Source organism: Manacus candei, unplaced genomic scaffold (genome assembly GCF_025592945.1).
Source record: "Manacus candei isolate 608988 ecotype Guabito, Panama unplaced genomic scaffold, ASM2559294v1 h1tg000079l, whole genome shotgun sequence".
Lineage (NCBI taxonomy): Eukaryota > Metazoa > Chordata > Aves > Passeriformes > Pipridae > Manacus > Manacus candei.
Window position 1 is genome coordinate 545,470 of NW_026138127.1, and position 17,625 is coordinate 563,094.

The following is a 17,625-nucleotide window of genomic DNA, read 5'->3' on the forward strand; positions in this document are numbered from 1 at the left end:
TGTCCCCCAGGGATCAGTGTTGGGCCCAGTTCTGTTTAATATCTTTATTGATGATCTGGATGAGGGAATAGACTGTACCAATAGCATATTTGCAGATGACATCAAGCTGGGGGGACGTTCTGATCTGCTGGAAGGCAGGAGGGTTCTGCAGAAGGACCTGGATAGACTGGAGAGATGGTCTGATTCCAGTGGGATGAGGTTCAACAAGGCCAAGTGCCGGGTCCTGCACTTTGGCCACAACAACCCCCTGCAGCGCTACAGGCTGGGCACAGAGTGGCTGGAGAGCAGCCAGGCAGAAAAGGACCTGGGACTTTGGATTGACAGGAAGCTGAACATGAGCCAGCAGTGTGCCCAGGTAGCCAAGAAGGCCAATGGCATCCTGGCCTGCATCAGGAACAGTGTGGCCAGCAGGATCAGGGAAGTGATTCTTCCCCTGTACTCAGCACTAGTGAGGCCACACCTGGAGTGCTGTGTCCTGTTCTGGGCCCCTCAGTTCAGGAAGGACATTGAGGTGCTGGAGCAGGTCCAGAGAAGAGCAACAAGGCTGGTGAAGGGACTCGAGCACAAGTCCTCTGAGGAGAGGCTGAGGGAGCTGGGGCTGTTCAGCCTGGAGAAGAGGAGGCTCAGGGGAGACCTCCTCACTCTCTACAACTCCCTGAAAGGAGGTTGTAGCCAGGTGGGAGTTGGTCTCTTCTCCCAGGCAACTATCACTAAGACAAGAGGGCATGGTCTTAAGCTCTGCTAGGGGAGGTTTAGGTTGCATATTAGGAAAAAATTTTTTACAGAGAGAGTAATCAGACATTGGAATGGGCTGCCCAGGGAGGTGGTGGATTCTCTGTCCCTGGAGGTATTTAAGATGGATGTGACACTTAGTGCCATGGTCTAGCAACCACAGCGGTGTTGGATCAAGGGTTGGATTTGATGATCTTGGTGGTCCCTTCCAACCCAACTGATTCTATGATTCTGTGATTCTATGAATAAATTGTATAGGAAAAGCGAAATAAATTATTTGTGCTTCTCAGATCTGTGCTTAGCATCAGAAATAAAAATGTCACACTAAATTTTAGGAGCAGAGAGCTTCCCAAATTCCGCATCATGTCCTTGTATCCTTATATGATACAGGGCTGTATTGTAATATTTTGATGCCTGCATCTCTGCATTCGAGTAGTCCTAAAGCAGAATGGGCACAGCAGGATAGTAGTTGAAAGGTAAATTTCTGGATTTATTTGCATTCCTTAGGAAGACTTCTTGAGCTTTAAGAAAACCTAGTTTGGATGTGTTTGTTTTTTCAGGAAGTCTTTCTGCACTTTATGGTAGTTTAGTTGTGAATTGTAGAGCAGTACTGAAGTGACTCCTGTTTTATTTAGAACACTGCAGTTAGCTCTTGTGCTTAATGCAAGCCCACTCTTAATAAAAGATTGTATTATTTTTTAAATATCTTGAGTCAGTTTCTATAAATTAGTTTTATTTTTTTTTTCTTTTAGCTTCTAGCATTTCTTATAAATGCTTTTATTAAGAGATTCCTCTCCCCTCCCCCAAATTGAGTGATCTCTTTTAAATATCTTTCCTGCTGCACTTGGTAAGCAGTGAGTGTTTAACTGGATACATCAAGCTGTCAGATAAATAGAGGGATTAAACCCAGCAATGGTGGTCCTTTTTCACTTTCCTGTCAGGGTGACAGATATGTTAGTCCCTCCAGTAACAGAATCATCGAACAGCATAGGTTTGAATGTACATATTACATAATGTACACAAAAGTGTGTAAATGTGTGTATTTTAGGATCTTTTTACATCTGTTTATGGACACACCGATGTCACGTTCTGAACTGTGTCTGATAATAATCCTTAGAAGCAACTTCCATAATTCACCTTGTGAGGGGAGACAGTTCTACATCAAATCCAATTTTAATGAGGAGCTCTGTGGGTACATTTGTACCATCAGCTGACAGCTGGAAACTCTGAAACCTCTGTGTTCACTCAGTATCCAGATAAGGGTGGTTGCTGGAGAAACTGGGCAAAGGAAGTAGAAAAGCTTTGAGAAACTGAGTTTCATCCCTGACCAACCCTGTTGGTGGCATGGGATTGTGGAGATTGCTTGTTCTCAGACTGCTGGAAAGGATATCATTAAAATATGAGTTGAACTGCAGTTCATTGTAGATGTTCTGACAAGAATGATGTTCACAAAAGTTGATGGCAAATTGACTTCTGATTTAAATAGGCATTGGTAGCTGGAGAGATAAAATAAGCATGAACATCTCATCCTGGCTATAATCAGGAAAATGGCCTTTGGGTGATCATCTGGCAACACAAAGGACAGACATGAAAACTTTCTGCAGAAAATTTTATTTTCGTACATCTTGATAAAAATTCAGATTTTTCCATATGTTGGATCTATAGCTTCCTATTTTTTTACTTTATTTAGAATATCAGATGCAAACTTTCAGATAGCAAAAGTGTTATTTGACGTTGCCATATATAGAATATAAATATTAAAATATGTGAAGATTTTTGCAGATCAATGAATTTGTTTAATTCTAACTTCAACTATTTCCCGTTGATACAGTTGACAAACAAAAATACTACTGTAAGAGGTCACTCAAGTTATATTGTTTATTATTGTAACTATCATTTTCCAAAGTTTATGCTAAGAAGTTGGGTAAATTTGGTTATGAAATGGAAGAAAAACACAAAGGAATTAAAGAAAATCACGCCAATTAATTTTGAAACATTACTTTATAAACAGACAGGTGTGGTATGAACCATCCTGTGAAATACTCCCCCAAATCCTCCTCTGTTTGACTTTGGTTTTAAAAATGAGCTCTGCAGGCTTTATTAAGCCTTGCTTTTTTGAAGTTAGTGTTATTAAAACATAAAGAGGTAGAAATGAAAAATAAAATCCTGTTTTAGAAAGATTTCGCCAAGTCCCTACTCAGACATGGTCCACAGAAAAGCCCTGCTGTCTTTTAGGGTTGATCCAAAGGTTTGTGCTCACCTCTAGGTACCATACAGCACATTATAAATAGTGTAGTGCTGAAGTGGTGTTTTTTCAAGTGGTTGTAGTGAGGACACATGCTAATTTAGCAAAAGGGAGGAATGTTTTAGACCAGATTATTGGTGGAGGTTGGAGCAAGTAAAGAAACACAAGCAAGAAAACAGCTGATTGTTACTGGAGGTTGAGGAAGACAGGCCAGTTGTCTTTTCACTTGATTTAAAATGTTTGCTCCTTCTGAGGAGGGCTGGAGAGAGGGGAATCCCAAAGGGTATAGAGACTGAAAACTTAATTGGATCAGTCAGTTAAAACTAAGGCACTGGAAGGATCATCTGGGATGTGCTGAGAAAAGTCAGACCTCTAAGACTTGCTTAGGTTGACACATGTGGTGGAAATTAACTCTCCTGTTTATTAGTTGAGCCTCAGAGATGTATTAATCCTTTCAGGTGGGAACACGCAGAATGTAATGCAGAAAACCTGTCTGCTTGTTTGTTCCTGTGAGGTTGGAAAGCCCTGCAAAAAGGGTATTGATTAACTTCCATCCTATAATAACCACCCAATCCCTCTCATTGGCATGATTCCAATCAGCTCAAAGGGCTTGGTTAATTGACGTCCTGGGGTGGTTTGAGAGTGGATGCTCTGAGGCCAAGTAGGTTTTATATATGTCTTTTACTGGCAGCTTTCTACTAGCTGCTGCTTCAGTGCTCATTCTGTAGCTGTGTAATTGTGCTTACAGGTGGCAGGGACACTGTGCCCTCTTTTTTTGTTTTTTGTTTGTTTTTTTTTTAATCACTGTATCTGTTTAATGTTGTATTAACAGCTGTACAAATTGAATTGATAACGCAGCATCCAATTATAATTTCAAGGAGCAGTTAGGAAGAGTAGCCAGTGTAGAAAAGTTGCATCTTGTAGAGTTTGCTGGTACTGTTAAACTAGGAGGAACTGTGAACATGTTGGCAGTACTGAGTTGCCAGTAATATTATCCTTAATAGCCTGGAGTGCTAAAGGACTGAGAGAAATCAAGTCCTTTAGCACAAGGAAAGGTCTCGAAATAGTTAGGAAATAAAGGACAGAATACTTTATTTAATTTGCATATAGGAAAAATTCAAGTAAGTTCACGTGAGAAGTTTTACTACATGGAACAAAATCTTTAAATGTAAAGGATAATTAAATATGGTAATAGTTAGCACAGGAGAATTATTTAACTGTTTAATCAACATAAGTCTTTAAAAACAGGTAAGGCAAATGCTTGTTTTGATTAGCGAAATGGTGTTTGTATCTGCCTTGCAGGTATACTAGACAACCTCTTGCAGTCTCTTTTGGGCTTGCTCGCTGTTGCTGTTTGTTTTTTTTTTTTTTATTTGCACTTTTACAATTGTTAGAAGAATAATTTTAAAAAACATACCACCCTTAGAAATGTTCTCAAGCTGCTTAAATAGCTCATCTCTTCATTCTTTAGGCATTCAATTCTTTACAAAGGAAAGACAAAGGAAAGTGCACCCTTGTAACCTTCAGTGTTCTTCATGAAGGGAGTATAACAAACTGAAAGTCACATGTTTTTTATTTGCAGGTCACAGGATGACAGAATTAGGATAGAAAGGATGCAAAACCTCAATTTTGAATACAACCATGCTTTCCAGGTGATTACTGACTTCTATGCAAAAGAAGTGCCTGGTACCACAGGTATGTCATTCCACATGGCTTTGAAGTGCACATCCTGTTGGCTTTTATATCCACGCTGGCTCTCAGCCACCTTTGCTTAACGTTCTGCGCAGTGGGATCTTTTTTTGAGCTTGGAAGAAGTGAACCTTGAAATTCAACTATCTAAATAGAAATGAATATGGGGCTAGCAGTGCTTTTTTTCATAGCTTGAAGATGTGTGTTTAGACAGATTTAAATTCACAGATATATAGCAACCAGGGGGAATTACTCAACATCTGAAATGTTTCTTCAAGTTCACAGAATCCCAGGATATTTGGGGTTAGAAGGGACCTCTGGAGACCACTCAGCCCAACCTGGGCAGGGCCTGCCTGGGCAGGGTCTCCTGGAGCAGGTGACACAGGGATGTGTCCAGTGGGTTTGGGATGTCTCCAGACAGGGAGGCTCCACACCCTCCCTGGGCAGCTCTTCCAGGCTCTGCCACCTCCATGGAGAGAAGTTCTGCCTCATCTGAGGGGAACTTTTGATTGAGTTCATGGCCCTTGCTCCTTGTCCTGTCACTGGGCACTGCTGAACAGAGTCTGAGACCATCCTCTGACACCCCTTGGGGATATTGGTGTGGATTGATGGGATCCCCTCTCAGTCTTCTCCAGGTGCAGCTCCTGCAGTCTCTGCTCATCAGAGAGATGCTCCAGACCCCTCATCATCTCTGTGACCTCTTCTGCACCCTCTCTAGTATCTCCTGGTCTTTCTTGTCCTAAGGAGCCCAGAACTGGGCACACTATTCCTATGTGGCCCCAGCAGGGCCAAGCAGAGGGGCAGGATCTCATCCCTGACCTGCTGGCCATGCTCTTCCTGATGCATCTTGGGATCTCATTGTCTCTCGTGGCCCCTGCTAGCTCATGGTCAGCTTGTCTCCCACCAGGACTCCCAGGTCTCTCTCTCCACAGAACTGCTCTGTAGCAGGTCATCCCCAACCTGTGCTGGTCTTGGGGTCATCCCTCCCCAGGTGCAAGACCTGCACTTGCCCTCGTTGGGTCTCTTTAGGTTTCTCTCCACCCAACTTTCTAGCCTGTTCAGGTCCCTCTGAATGACAGCACAGCCTTCAGGTGATCAGCCCCTGCCCCAGTTCTGTGTCACTGGGAAATCACAAGATCATTGAGTTTGGAAAAGCCCTCCCAGCCCATGGAGTCTAGCCTGTGGCCGATCCCCACCTTGTCACCCAGCCCAGAGCACTAAGTGCCACATCCAGTAGTTCCTTGGACACCTCCAGGGATGGCAACTCCACCACCTCCCTGGGCAGCCCCTTCCAATGCCTGACCACCCTTTCCAGCAAGAAATTCCTCCTTATGTCCAACCTGACCCTCCCCTGGCACAGCTTGAGGCTGTTTCCCCTTGTCCTGTCCTTTATTGCCTGGAAGCAGAGCCCGACCCCTCCTTGGCTCCACCGTCCTGTCAGGGAGTTGCAGAGAGTGGGAAGGTCCCCTCTGAGCCTCCTTTTCTCCAGGCTGAGCCCTCCCAGCTTCCTCAGCCACTCCTGGTGCTCCAGGCCCTTTCCCAGCTCCGTTTCCTTCCTTGGACACACTCCAGCCCCTCTCAATGTCCTTCTTGAACTGAGGGGCCCAGACCTGGACACAGGACTTGAGGGGCCTCAGCACAGGGACGGGCACTGCCCTAGGCCTGCTGGACACACTATTCGTGATACAAACCAGGTGCCACTGGCCTTCCTGTCCACCTGGGTGCACCTGGGCTCATGCTCAGTTGCTGTCCCCCCCCAGCTTTCCAGCCCTTCTTTCACCAGTCTGGAGTGTTCCATGGGACACAAGGGCAGGAGCTGGCACTTGGTCTTGTTGACTCTAGCACCGTTGCTTTTGGCCCATTCATTCAGCCTGTCCAGATCCCTCAGCAGAGCCTTCTTGTCCTCCAGCAGATAACTCACTGAGGGTCCATTCCATCCCTTCATCTGGGTCATTGATAAACAAGTTGGATCAGGCTGGACCCAGCATTGATCCCTGGCTGCCACTGACTACAGGCCTCCAACTGGATTCTGCTCTGCTGATCACAACCCTCTGAGCTCTGCCAGTTCTTCATCCCCCTCACTGTCTATTCATCCAACCCACATTTCCTGAGCTTTCCTACAAGGGGTTTATGGGAGACTGTGTCAAAAACCTTGCTGAAGTCGAGGCAGACCTCTCTTTGCTCTCCCCTCATTGACCCATCCTGCCATACCATCATAGATTAGTCAAAGAGGATTTCCGCTTGATGGGTCCATGCTGAGTACTCCTGATGACCTGCTTCTACATGCTTGGTGATGACCTCCAGAATGCACTGTTCCACCACCTTTCCAGGGATAGAGGTGAGGCTGACCGGATGGGACTTTCCCAGGTCCTCCTCCTTGCCTTTTTTGAAGATGGGGGTAACATTCTTGTCACTGAGTTCTAAAGTTCTTGTGTGTGTGAACTCTCTAAGAGCAGAAGAGCAGCTTTAAAAAACATCTCTGAAAAAAACTTAAATAAATTGATTTTTTAAAATACTCTTTTACGTTGTGATATCATGGAATGAGTTTTCCTGGGTTTGCACCTGGAAGAGAGACTGTAGTAAGGCACTGTGCAAAACACTATCCAATATGAATGGCCTTTTCACAAAAGTGTCAGAATTCCATTCTTAGTTTGTATATTTAGATGTCTGTTATGCCAACAGTTTGTCATTTTTTTATGAAGAAAAACCTGTGGAGTCAAATGTTTTCTGTTTCATAATGTGTTTACACAAATGCAATGTTCTACATTCTTTGGAACAGTAAGCGTTATTTTGGAGCCTTGCTTTATGTTGATTTATAGATCTCATAAAACACTGCACGTGCATTGCAGATTTCTATTATAATAAATTGAAAAAGAGATTGTGCTTTTTCTACAACACATTAGTAGTAGACAATGAGTTAACAAGAAAATAAAAATGTAACAAGAAAAATTATTTTTTTTAGGTCCTCAAAAACTATCTGTAATACTAAGCTTGGATAAGCCTGTTATTTGCTCTCTGGCAGCAGTAATTGCATACCTCAAAGAATTTAATTTGGAAAGGATGCTTTACGATCCAAGGTAAGTTGCCTTACATAAACTTCCAGTTCAAATCACCACTTTCTGTAAGTGTTAGCAGGCAGCTTCCCTGACTGTAATGAACACACCTACTAGAGTGATAAACATAGTCTTTGTAAAAATTATACCTTACTTTTGGTCTCCTAATCAGAACTTGAAAGAATCGAGTGATTTCTTTAAGTGGTGTTTCATGAAGATCTTCGTGAAATGTTTGGGTATAGTCATTACTGTCAGTAATGTGAATTAACATGTAGTGCTGCCAAGTGTTACTGAAAACAAACAAGGTGCAAAAACTGGTAAATACTAGGGAGGAAATTTTAAAGTTTGTTTATATCAGCTATCACATCTCACCTCAGTAAACCAAATACAGGGCTTTTTTGGGCAGCTTTAAAAAAAATTAGTATTGTAACTTAGCTTTGCGGTTATTGTTTTATTTTGCCAGCAGTGCGTAAATAATTTTTTCTTTCTGTAGTTCTGGAAGCAGGTACAAATGCTAGTGTGTTGTTATGTTTAGACAGTACTCATCAGGTCTGTTTGAGTTGGCAAATCTAGTTATCAGTTATAAAGAAAACATGAATTCAGCATATACTGGGTTTCTGGAAAATCCCTGGACCATTACCATTTGTGCAAAGTTACTACAAAACCACACAGACATGGGTATAACCTTGTTTTCCCTTAAGCAATCCCAACCCTTTGGTTTATTAGATATGCTCAAACGAGCACTCAAAATTTGTGACAGGATTATGCAGGTGGAAGCAAATGAAAACAGAAAGATATCACTGCTCAAGCTTCTCTTATCCTGTGTTGCATTGAGTATAAAACACTGCTAACATACCTTGCACAAGCATAAAACACTGCTATTCTATCTGGCTCAAGTTTGAAAATACCATTGGGGCTTATTAAATACAACAACTTTAGCTGCTGTGGATCCTGTGCAAAGTATTCTCCTGGTTGTCCCACTATTCCTCTGTTCCGTAAGTAGGCAGGATTTAGTGAAGTCAGTCTGGCTGCAGACTGGAAACTTAGAAATATGTCATTTGTAGATCATTCACATGTTGTATGAGTTTCAAACCTGATTTTGAAAGGCTCCCTACATTGCTAGTTTAGTTAAAATGCAGCTGCATTTAAAAATGCAGATGCCAGCTTTAAGCACTTTTTCACATGTCCACTAAAATGTTTGGAAATTATATATATATGGGTGTTCTGGATTTTGGGGTGGATTTTCTTCCTTAAATTGTCCTTCTCCACTCCAAGTACTATTTAAATGTTAACAAAAAGTTTGATGGGCTTATAGAGCTAATGAGGAAAGAATTCCTGGAGCATCTTCCGTGCATCATCCATCAAGGAGCTGATCTGTGGTGCTCTTGCTCATCCTCTTTGGTTGACTTTTTTTTATCCTTTTATGTGTGGGTTTTTGGTTGTTTTTTTGTGGGTTTTTTTGTTTGTTTATTTGGGCTTTTGTTTATTTGGGTGGGGGCTTTGTGTTTTTATTTATTTTTTAATATGCTTGCATGGATGGAGAAATCTTTTCGTAGAGTTTCCAAAGAAGAAAGTGGACTCCAAGGAAATACCATTTCATGGTCACTGCTGTCACAGTGTCCTTTGTGCAATCACACATGAGGTGAATGTTCTTTCACCTGGAGGAAATGCAAAATCCACCTTTTATGTAGAAGTAATTCAGTAGTAGAGGAGAAGGCATCAGCAGCGTTAAAGATAGTGTGTCTCCAGACCTCCCAATTGGAGGCCAGAGTAGACCAGCACGCAGGATCACTCTTGAGGAGAAAAGACAACGCAGAAAGAATCGTGTCTTGCAGAATATACCACCTAAGGTGTATATTAGAGCACACTGATTAAAAACACCTTGTATCATTCATCATACCAATGTGCTGTGCCTTTTGCAATCGGACATGCCTGTCTTGTATTGCCCTTTTTAGCCACCAACGTGCTTGTAACAAACATGGGTAGAGCCCTCTCCAAATCTTCGTTCACGAAGCCTAGCCATGATGATGATGATGATGAGAGGAGAAACCTCATTGTCTGAAGGCTTGTGTAGGAGCACTCAGTCACATTTGTAAGAGCTGCATCCTAAAATCAAGAACAATTATCGACTGGGAAGGAAAAGTGCTAATTCTTGGCATTGACATTTGCCTGCTGAAGGTTGTTCTAATGGATTTTTTGTGAATGTATGAGCATCTGAGTGAAAAGGCAAAGAACTACTTAATATCCTGTTGATGCTCTGTGAAGAAATAAAATACATTCTTTGAGAAACCTTTGTTGTTGGGAGCTTGGATTCCGCTGTGTTTATTCCTAAAACCTTTATGCTTTGACTACCTGATACTGAGTTCTACTTGCTATTTTTAGTGTATCACAGGTATCGACATAGTGAGACAAATACTGAGGCAAATTCCAATACTTTTCCTCATGCCAGTGAAATATTATCTAAAAACTGAAAACTGAAAGACTTCTAAGCAAATCATGTCAGGCTCATGAATCTCCTGAATTAGGAAATAGAGAAGAAATACTTCCATTGCACTCTCAAGCAACTTAAAATTCCTAGAAGAATTCAGGTCAGTGAGCATGAAGTTGGAGTTGTGAGATAGTTTTTGGTTTTTTAAAGTAAGTGACACAGATCTGGATGAAGACCTATTTGATAGGAAGAATGACAGAAAAATTTATTACACCTCTGTACCTCCTTTGGATAAACACTCTTCTCACAGCTGAAAAGAATTCCATCTCTGCTTATTAGTAGGAGTTAAGAAACATCATGTAAGTGGTAACCAAACCTCATTGGTGGGGGGGAAACAAGTTTTGTTCTAGTATTTAGGTTAAGCTTTTAAATCTACTTTTAAAATTGTAAATAAAGCAAAATATTAAAAAGAAATAAAGATTTCTGTCACAGCAGGACTTCTAGGTATGACTAGACTGCATTAGAGTTCTAATAGCGAGTAAAAATAGATTTAATAATGAATGATACAAGGTGTTTTTAATGAATGTGCTCTAATACCTTTACGTACTGAGAGACCTTGATTAAAGGCTTTTGTCAAGAAGTTGGTGCACATCTAGGAGAGGTTTTCAAATACATTTGAGTACCCAGTTTTGTTTGAAAAAATCATCATTTGCATAGCAGTTGCTGGGAAGATGTGTCTCAGTGTATTTTGATTTTACCTATATGTTTTCCAGCATATTGGAGATGGAAGAAAGAGACTGTAGTTTGTAAACTTTGAACAGTGATGGATGATCTTCCATAAATGCAGGGAATGGTACACAACACAAAAAGGGATTCAGATCAGAAGTTCTAGCCTTGTGGCACTATTCATTAATGTTTTCAAACCTGGTTAATTAAATACAAAACATAGTCTGGACTTGATATCCTTTGCTACTTAGACTGTGGTAATGTCTTTCATACCTAACAAAAACTATGCTTCTGCAAAATGGAGAGACTTGTTTTTACTTCTTAAACCTTTTAGGGATTCCTGCAACTTTTGTCTTTATAGGTTTATTCTGTGGTTTATTCACCCTCAGAGGCCTCGAAGACATGACCTCTAGAGGTCTGTAAAAGGTAATTGAGCAAAGATCTGCTGCTTTCAGTACAGTGCCTTGCATCTTCACTCAGAAATTTTACAGATTTCCAGAATTAAAGTAGTTGAAAACTACTTTTCTGAATACCATGCATTCACTTAGGCTGGGTTACTGAGTATGAAATTACATATAATATTTCCTGTGCAGAGAATAATTAATAAAGCATTAAAAAGGCTGTTCACTGCAAGCTTCTCTGCAGGCAAAATCACAGAATGGTTTGGGTTGGAAGGGACCTTAAAGCCCATCCAGTTCCACCTCCTGCCATGAACAGGGATACCTTCCACTATCCCAGGTTGCTCCAAGCCCCATCTAACCTGGCCTTAGATATTTCCAGGGATGGAACAGCCAACAGCATCTCTGGGCAACCTGTGCCAGGGCCTCACCACCCTCACAGGGAAGAATTTCTTCCTAAAACTGAATGTCTCCTATTTTAGTTTAAAGCTCTTTCCCCTGTCACTAACTGCCCCTGTAAAAGTCAGTCAGTCTCTTTTTTTATAAGCCCCCCATAAGTACTGCCAGAATGACCAAGATGATCCAGTTTCAACAGTAACACATTAGAATGGAAGCCTGAGGATGTAGTTTACTGTCCTAAAGCAGTCACAGCAACCCTTTCATACTCATTGTCTTGTGTGGTTCTGCTCTGAAAAGTCATTTTATGGTATAATACTCCTTGTCATGAGTATTCCCCATAAGGTTCCTAAACTTTCCTAGAAGTTTTGTTTGTTTCCTCTTTTTCTTTTTCTAAGCCCAGAAATGACATGATCCTACCTTGTTGTGCTCCTCAGTTGCCATCTGTTTCCATCACTTCTGTTTTGTCCTCTTTGAGTGCTTGAGACTATTGCAAGTCTGTTCTTTGAAACTCAGGTCACACTGTCACCTACAGAAGGAGTTATGTCTTTGTGATCCGGTCAAAATGGTCTTTGAAGGGTCATTTTTAGTGGTTCAAGAGATGGCTGATAGCAGTGCGTTAGGATTTCACACAAGGATTGTGTTGAGATCTTTGCTGCAAAACCAGCACTGACTTAATAGTTGTTTACAGCCTTATTCTTATGCCATTTGATCTCTAAATTCCCTACAAAGAGTCTTTTTTTTTCACATTTTTACAAGTTCTGATTCCAAGCTGAAGGAAGATGAGAGGGTGGAAGCAAAACATGTTCTGAGCTGTGACATCTGGAATTATTGGTTGGGTATACACTGCTCTTGATCTTGACTATTTTTCATATACTCCAAGCTCTCAATTGCCAGGATTAATAGCAGAGTGAAGTAACTCAGATAAAGAAAACACCTGGATAATGTAAGACACACATAATTTATGCTGTGAAAACAACTTTTGCTTGTCTGATTCTGAATGAATAGTAAATACACTGTGCAGTGGAACAGAGTGAGTTGTCTTCATATACTCCTGAGCAACCTTGCTGTGAGCAGTGTGGTCTGTGTTAAGTGCTCTAAAGCCAGGAGAAGTGGGGAAGCACAAGAACCAGTAAATCACCTAAAAGAATCCTTTTCACTTTTGAGAAGAGGTGGAAAAGCTTGATTCTCACCCATCTGGGTTTAAGAGGTCACAGACTCGAATTGTGGTAAATAGGAAAACTGTTGTTTAGGTGAGTCTTGGAAGCAGAAGAGGTAGTTTCAGAAGAGCAGATGGGATTTGTTGTTGGCTGTAGGCATGGGGAACCAAGCAGAAATCATTCCTAATTAATTTTTGCCAGCATCAGCAGTTGTGACTAAAGATAATAAAAGGAAGTATTGTTTTGTTGCTTACAAGTTTGTGTACTTTGGAAAGTACTGTGGGTTTTGCCTCCAGTTTTGTTTTGCTGGTCAGTTTTACTGGTTGCTGGAGTAGCACACAAAGCAGAATAATTATGACTATCGATACAGTTCTGAATCAACTGTACTTCCAACCAATCATTCTTCAGGGCCCTCAGTTTAATCTGCTTTTTTTTTAATTCTGTGAAAAATACTTCAAATTTGACCCATTATTTAGGAAGAAATTTGCCAGCAGGCCCAAACACCTGCATACAACATAAATATATAACAATAGTCTCTAAGTATTTCATGTTTCTGGAAGTTTTGGTACTGTTTTTGTTTTTAATGTAGCAGCTGTGTGTGCCTAACAGAAAAGTTAGAGCATTCGCGTGCTTCTCCAGAGGATTTAAAATCGAATACACTGAAAACAATTCTGTGAAAGGTCAAGAAAAGAATTTTAAATCCTGCCCAGCAAGTTGTTCTGCTTAGTCTAAGACAATAAAGAGTGTCCTAGATTCTGTGCAAAGGGCAGTCAGCAGTATGATTAACCCAGACAATCATGACTTCGTTTGTCAGAAACATTTAGTGAGGATCTTGCACTTCATGGTTCAAACTACAATGTGTGTGTGTTTGAGACTGAAATAATTTTCATATCTAATAAGATTACACATCTAACACAATTATTTTTTTAGTGTTGATTCTAAAGCAACACAGCCTTTGGGTTGGTCTCATCTAGTTCTGTTAAGGAGTATCAAAAAGTCCAGTAATTTTGGTCATGGTTATTTCACATCAAAACCAAAATCATACAATGTAAATGTACTGTATATTTATTTTCCTAAATAATTGTACTGGTAGCAGTAGTAATAAAAAAAGAATATGTGTTTTGATATGCTTTTTTGATGGTGAATTGTGTTAAAAGTCTGTTCCACTCTTGAAGTATTGATTATTTGTCCTGTCTCTGCTCTAGTTGTAGACTGAATAAATTAGCCATTTAGTGTCAAAGGATTAGATAACAGGAGAGCTGGATTTTATTCTGAGCTTTGTCAGAGTCATTGCAGGAGACTGGGAAGTGAGTCTTAAACAAAAAAAGTGATTTTTTTTCCAAACAGTAAGTTAAAATAAGTTATTAGTATTCAGTTCTTTTATTTAAATAGATTTTGATTTCTTACTTGACTTTTTTTTTAATTTATTTTGCATAACTAGTGAATTATCTAACATGAGGAACTTGGCAGTGTTTCACTGTTCTGTCTGTGCCTGAATTAAAGATATAACCTATGAAATTCCTCTCCCCAGAAATTTCAAACAGTTGTCCAGTGAAACTGAATACATGACAATTAATGGGACAACAATGAAAAATCTTGAAATTTTGCAGAATCAGGTAAGGACATACATAATTTTTTTTGATAAATGCCGCCTTCCCAATGAAATTGGTTAAATTACTTGCAAATTTCACCCAAAAAGCTTAAATTATTTTAAATGGGATTAGACTGAAGGTGGATCACATTTTCAGAGGCATAAATCAAAGTTCATCTGTACTGTCTTTTAGTATGAGTTAGGAACCTTATTGTACTTGGACTAACAAAGAACTTTACTTGAGCAACTTAAGTTCTTGAGCAAGAACTGCAGTCGAGGGATATGTCTGTAGTAGGGTCTGTTCTTTTGCTCCTGCTGAGAGCTTTATGCACAGAACTTAACTCCACTTGCTTAATTTATTCCAGTCAATTACTGAAAAGATTTTCTGGCTAAAGGAAAAGCATACTTGAATATCTTACGACTCTTGGAGGTACTTTATGTAATGTATTGTTGGTGGGTGAGATTGGTAAATGAACATGCAGTTAGCATATCTTAAAACCTAAACAAAATGTTCTATATAACATGGTGGAGATACTTCCGCTGCAACACCGACTGCTCAGCTAAAAATAATGAAGATGTTTTTGTTATTTTAGATGGACATGAAAACAAAAGGAAGTCTACTCTGGGTCTTGAATCATACTAAAACTTCCTTTGGACGTCGAAGACTGAAGAAATGGGTGACCCAGCCTCTCATGAAATCCAGGTGAGATAGTTCTTCATCCTGGGCTAAATCTGTGTTTATAGTGGTGTTGAATGTATTTGTTTGTCCTGAAGGCCTGAGATCCACAGGGGAGTTTGCATAGGAAATTATACGACAGAAGATGTGGATGTTATAAATTGGTTTGAAAAGCTTAAACTGCTCTGTTTGGGCACAGATAAATAGTAGTGGGTTTGGACCAGGTTAGAAATTCCTTTGCAGAAATCAGATTTGGTACAATTCTAATTCAGTATCCTTTTTGACAATGAACGAGGATGACCCAGTATCGGAGGTTGTTTTATTCCTAAACTTGCCAATAAATGATGGATGTCTTCCTTGCTTCACAAATATTTACATCCTTACTATGTTTAATTTCTTCTACAGTAGCTGTGGATGTTTTTGTTATCTCTGTATACAATGGGAAAGTGTTCCTTTTTACTAATTATGAAATGTGATGATTGTTTGGTCACTCCTGTATTTTGACCTGTCCTTTTTTTATCAGTGCTTTAGAAATGTTTTGTTTTGTGACACTGTCATGCAAGTTTTCACTTGCCTTGGTTTTGAAAGGGACTCCATCATATCTGGTTTATCTTTGCAGACTTTACTGGAGTATTGTACCTGAATGTGTAGTAATTGACAGTATTGACTCCCTTGAATGTTTTTTCCCTACATTTTAATTTTTTGGATCTGTTCTTTTAAATGTGCCTTTCCTGAGCATTGTCCATGTAGAATTTACTTAATTGTAAATAATTTCTTTGTTCCCTTCAGCTGTAGCATATAGAAAATCCTTTTGCGTTGGTTATCTAAAATATTTTTCCCTTCTGTTTTACTTTTGTAAATATATTAAACACTTTTTTTGTTTATTATTTTTCACCAGTTTAAAATGGTGAGGTAATTCAGTGTTTTAGCATCTTGCTGTTGTTGGTAATTTACAAATGTTTCTTCAGAAGGATTTTTTTTTCCTTGACCAAATTTTGTATGTGAAAGCACTGTACTTCTGAAGCATCACTGCTTAATTTTCTTATTAGCCTTTTGTAATAACTTAATTTCAGTGTGCCTTTCTTTTTTTTAATTGTTCTTTCATATGTCTTACCCACTTCCAAAAGGCCTTTGATGTAACTATCCTAAAAAGTACTGGGCTTAATGGAAGTTAATTAGGGCCTTGTGTTCACCTTAAAAGCATGTAGGCAGAATTTCTGAGCCACTTTGTAGGAATAAATGGAAATAAATTAGTTTATTTCTCTTCCTGCCCTTATGACCTTTTGGGATTTGTGGAGTTGTCAGCGGAGGGAGCCAGAGCTCTGGGGATGGAGAGCTGGGGAAGACCTGCCTCCAGCCATTTTGCCCCTAAATCATCCCCTGTGTGATCCAGGAGGTGAAATACCATTCACAGTAAAACAGAGTCCTTTTCCAGGCAGGTAGAAAACTGCTTGCCTGTGGACTCCAGGCATTCTTTTTTAACCAATATATTTAGTTTAGATTCTCCCTTGCCTCAGTGCAGAGCCAGTTCAAAAGTTTGTAGTCTTGTTTTCTTGTGTTATTCCTTTTCTCTTTCCTGCTTCTAGAGAGTGATGCTTGACATTTTTCAGGCTTCTGTGGCTGGAGATGACAGTGCTCCTCAGCTGAAGTTAGAAAAACTACTTTGCTCTGTGTATTTCTCCCTTTCTGACTCTAAGTTGTAATTTCAGGTACTTAGTGCATCAGACATCCGGTAATATTGTTCCCAGTAATGCACACAAATGCACTTAGAGAACATTTTGTAATTGTAATTCACCTGAGCCTCCTGGAGAGACATTTTCAGAGGAAGTCAGGTTTCTGCACTGCATCTTTCCTGGTATGTGGGTAGGTGTATCAAAAAGTGAGAGAGTGTAATTACTGCTTTATGCCTTAGAGTTGAAAATCACTTGGAATGATGACTAAACTTCCTGTGGAGAAGCCATACCTTAGGTTGAATAAAGGTAAAATGTGTACAGACAGCTCGTTTCGGCAAATTTGAAGATACTCTTCAGATGATTGGTGATGTAGTACATGTAGAAACAAGATTTGTACATTTGTTAAAAAAAGAAAAGTCAAAAAAAGGCTTAACCGGGAAAGATGTAATGTCCTCACTTACTCACCTGGCTATACAAAGATGATGAGGCAAGAGTGGATCAGTCATTGATGACTGAGCTTTTTAAGAGGAATCAGGAAAGTATTTTTTTGCAGAAGTTGTGTATCTGTGGATTACAGAAACCTTCTCTTACCTTTGACATTCAAGTTCCATCCAGTGCCTTCCTTGCCTGACTTTGTAAGGGGAAGGAAAGAAAAGGAAATGGAAGGCTTGGAACATTTCTTAGTGAATGAAATATGCAGCTTCCTAGTCAGGCAGTGGAGTGTCAGCAGGGTAAGGAGTAGAGCTGTGTATTATCACACTCAGCAGCCAAAGGGTTCAGGACTGGCCTCAAGATACATATTGTAGCACAGTGTGATCTTTGTGTCTTTGTCTATGTACAACATTTACAGATAGTTTA

General features: G+C 40.0%; 1 protein-coding gene across 5 annotated transcripts in view; it reads left to right on the forward strand.

Annotated features, from left to right (window-relative positions):
* MSH3 (mutS homolog 3) overlaps window positions 1–17,625 on the forward strand; it is a 94,196-nt gene that overhangs the window by 26,925 nt on the left and 49,646 nt on the right. For all 5 annotated transcript variants that reach the window (XM_051810839.1, XM_051810841.1, XM_051810842.1 and 2 more), the window contains exons 9-12: window positions 4,560–4,672; window positions 7,629–7,743; window positions 14,359–14,443; window positions 15,012–15,121. In XM_051810839.1, the coding sequence (XP_051666799.1) occupies window positions 4,560–4,672; window positions 7,629–7,743; window positions 14,359–14,443; window positions 15,012–15,121 (423 nt within the window). The remainder of the gene's footprint in view (window positions 1–4,559; window positions 4,673–7,628; window positions 7,744–14,358; window positions 14,444–15,011; window positions 15,122–17,625) is intronic.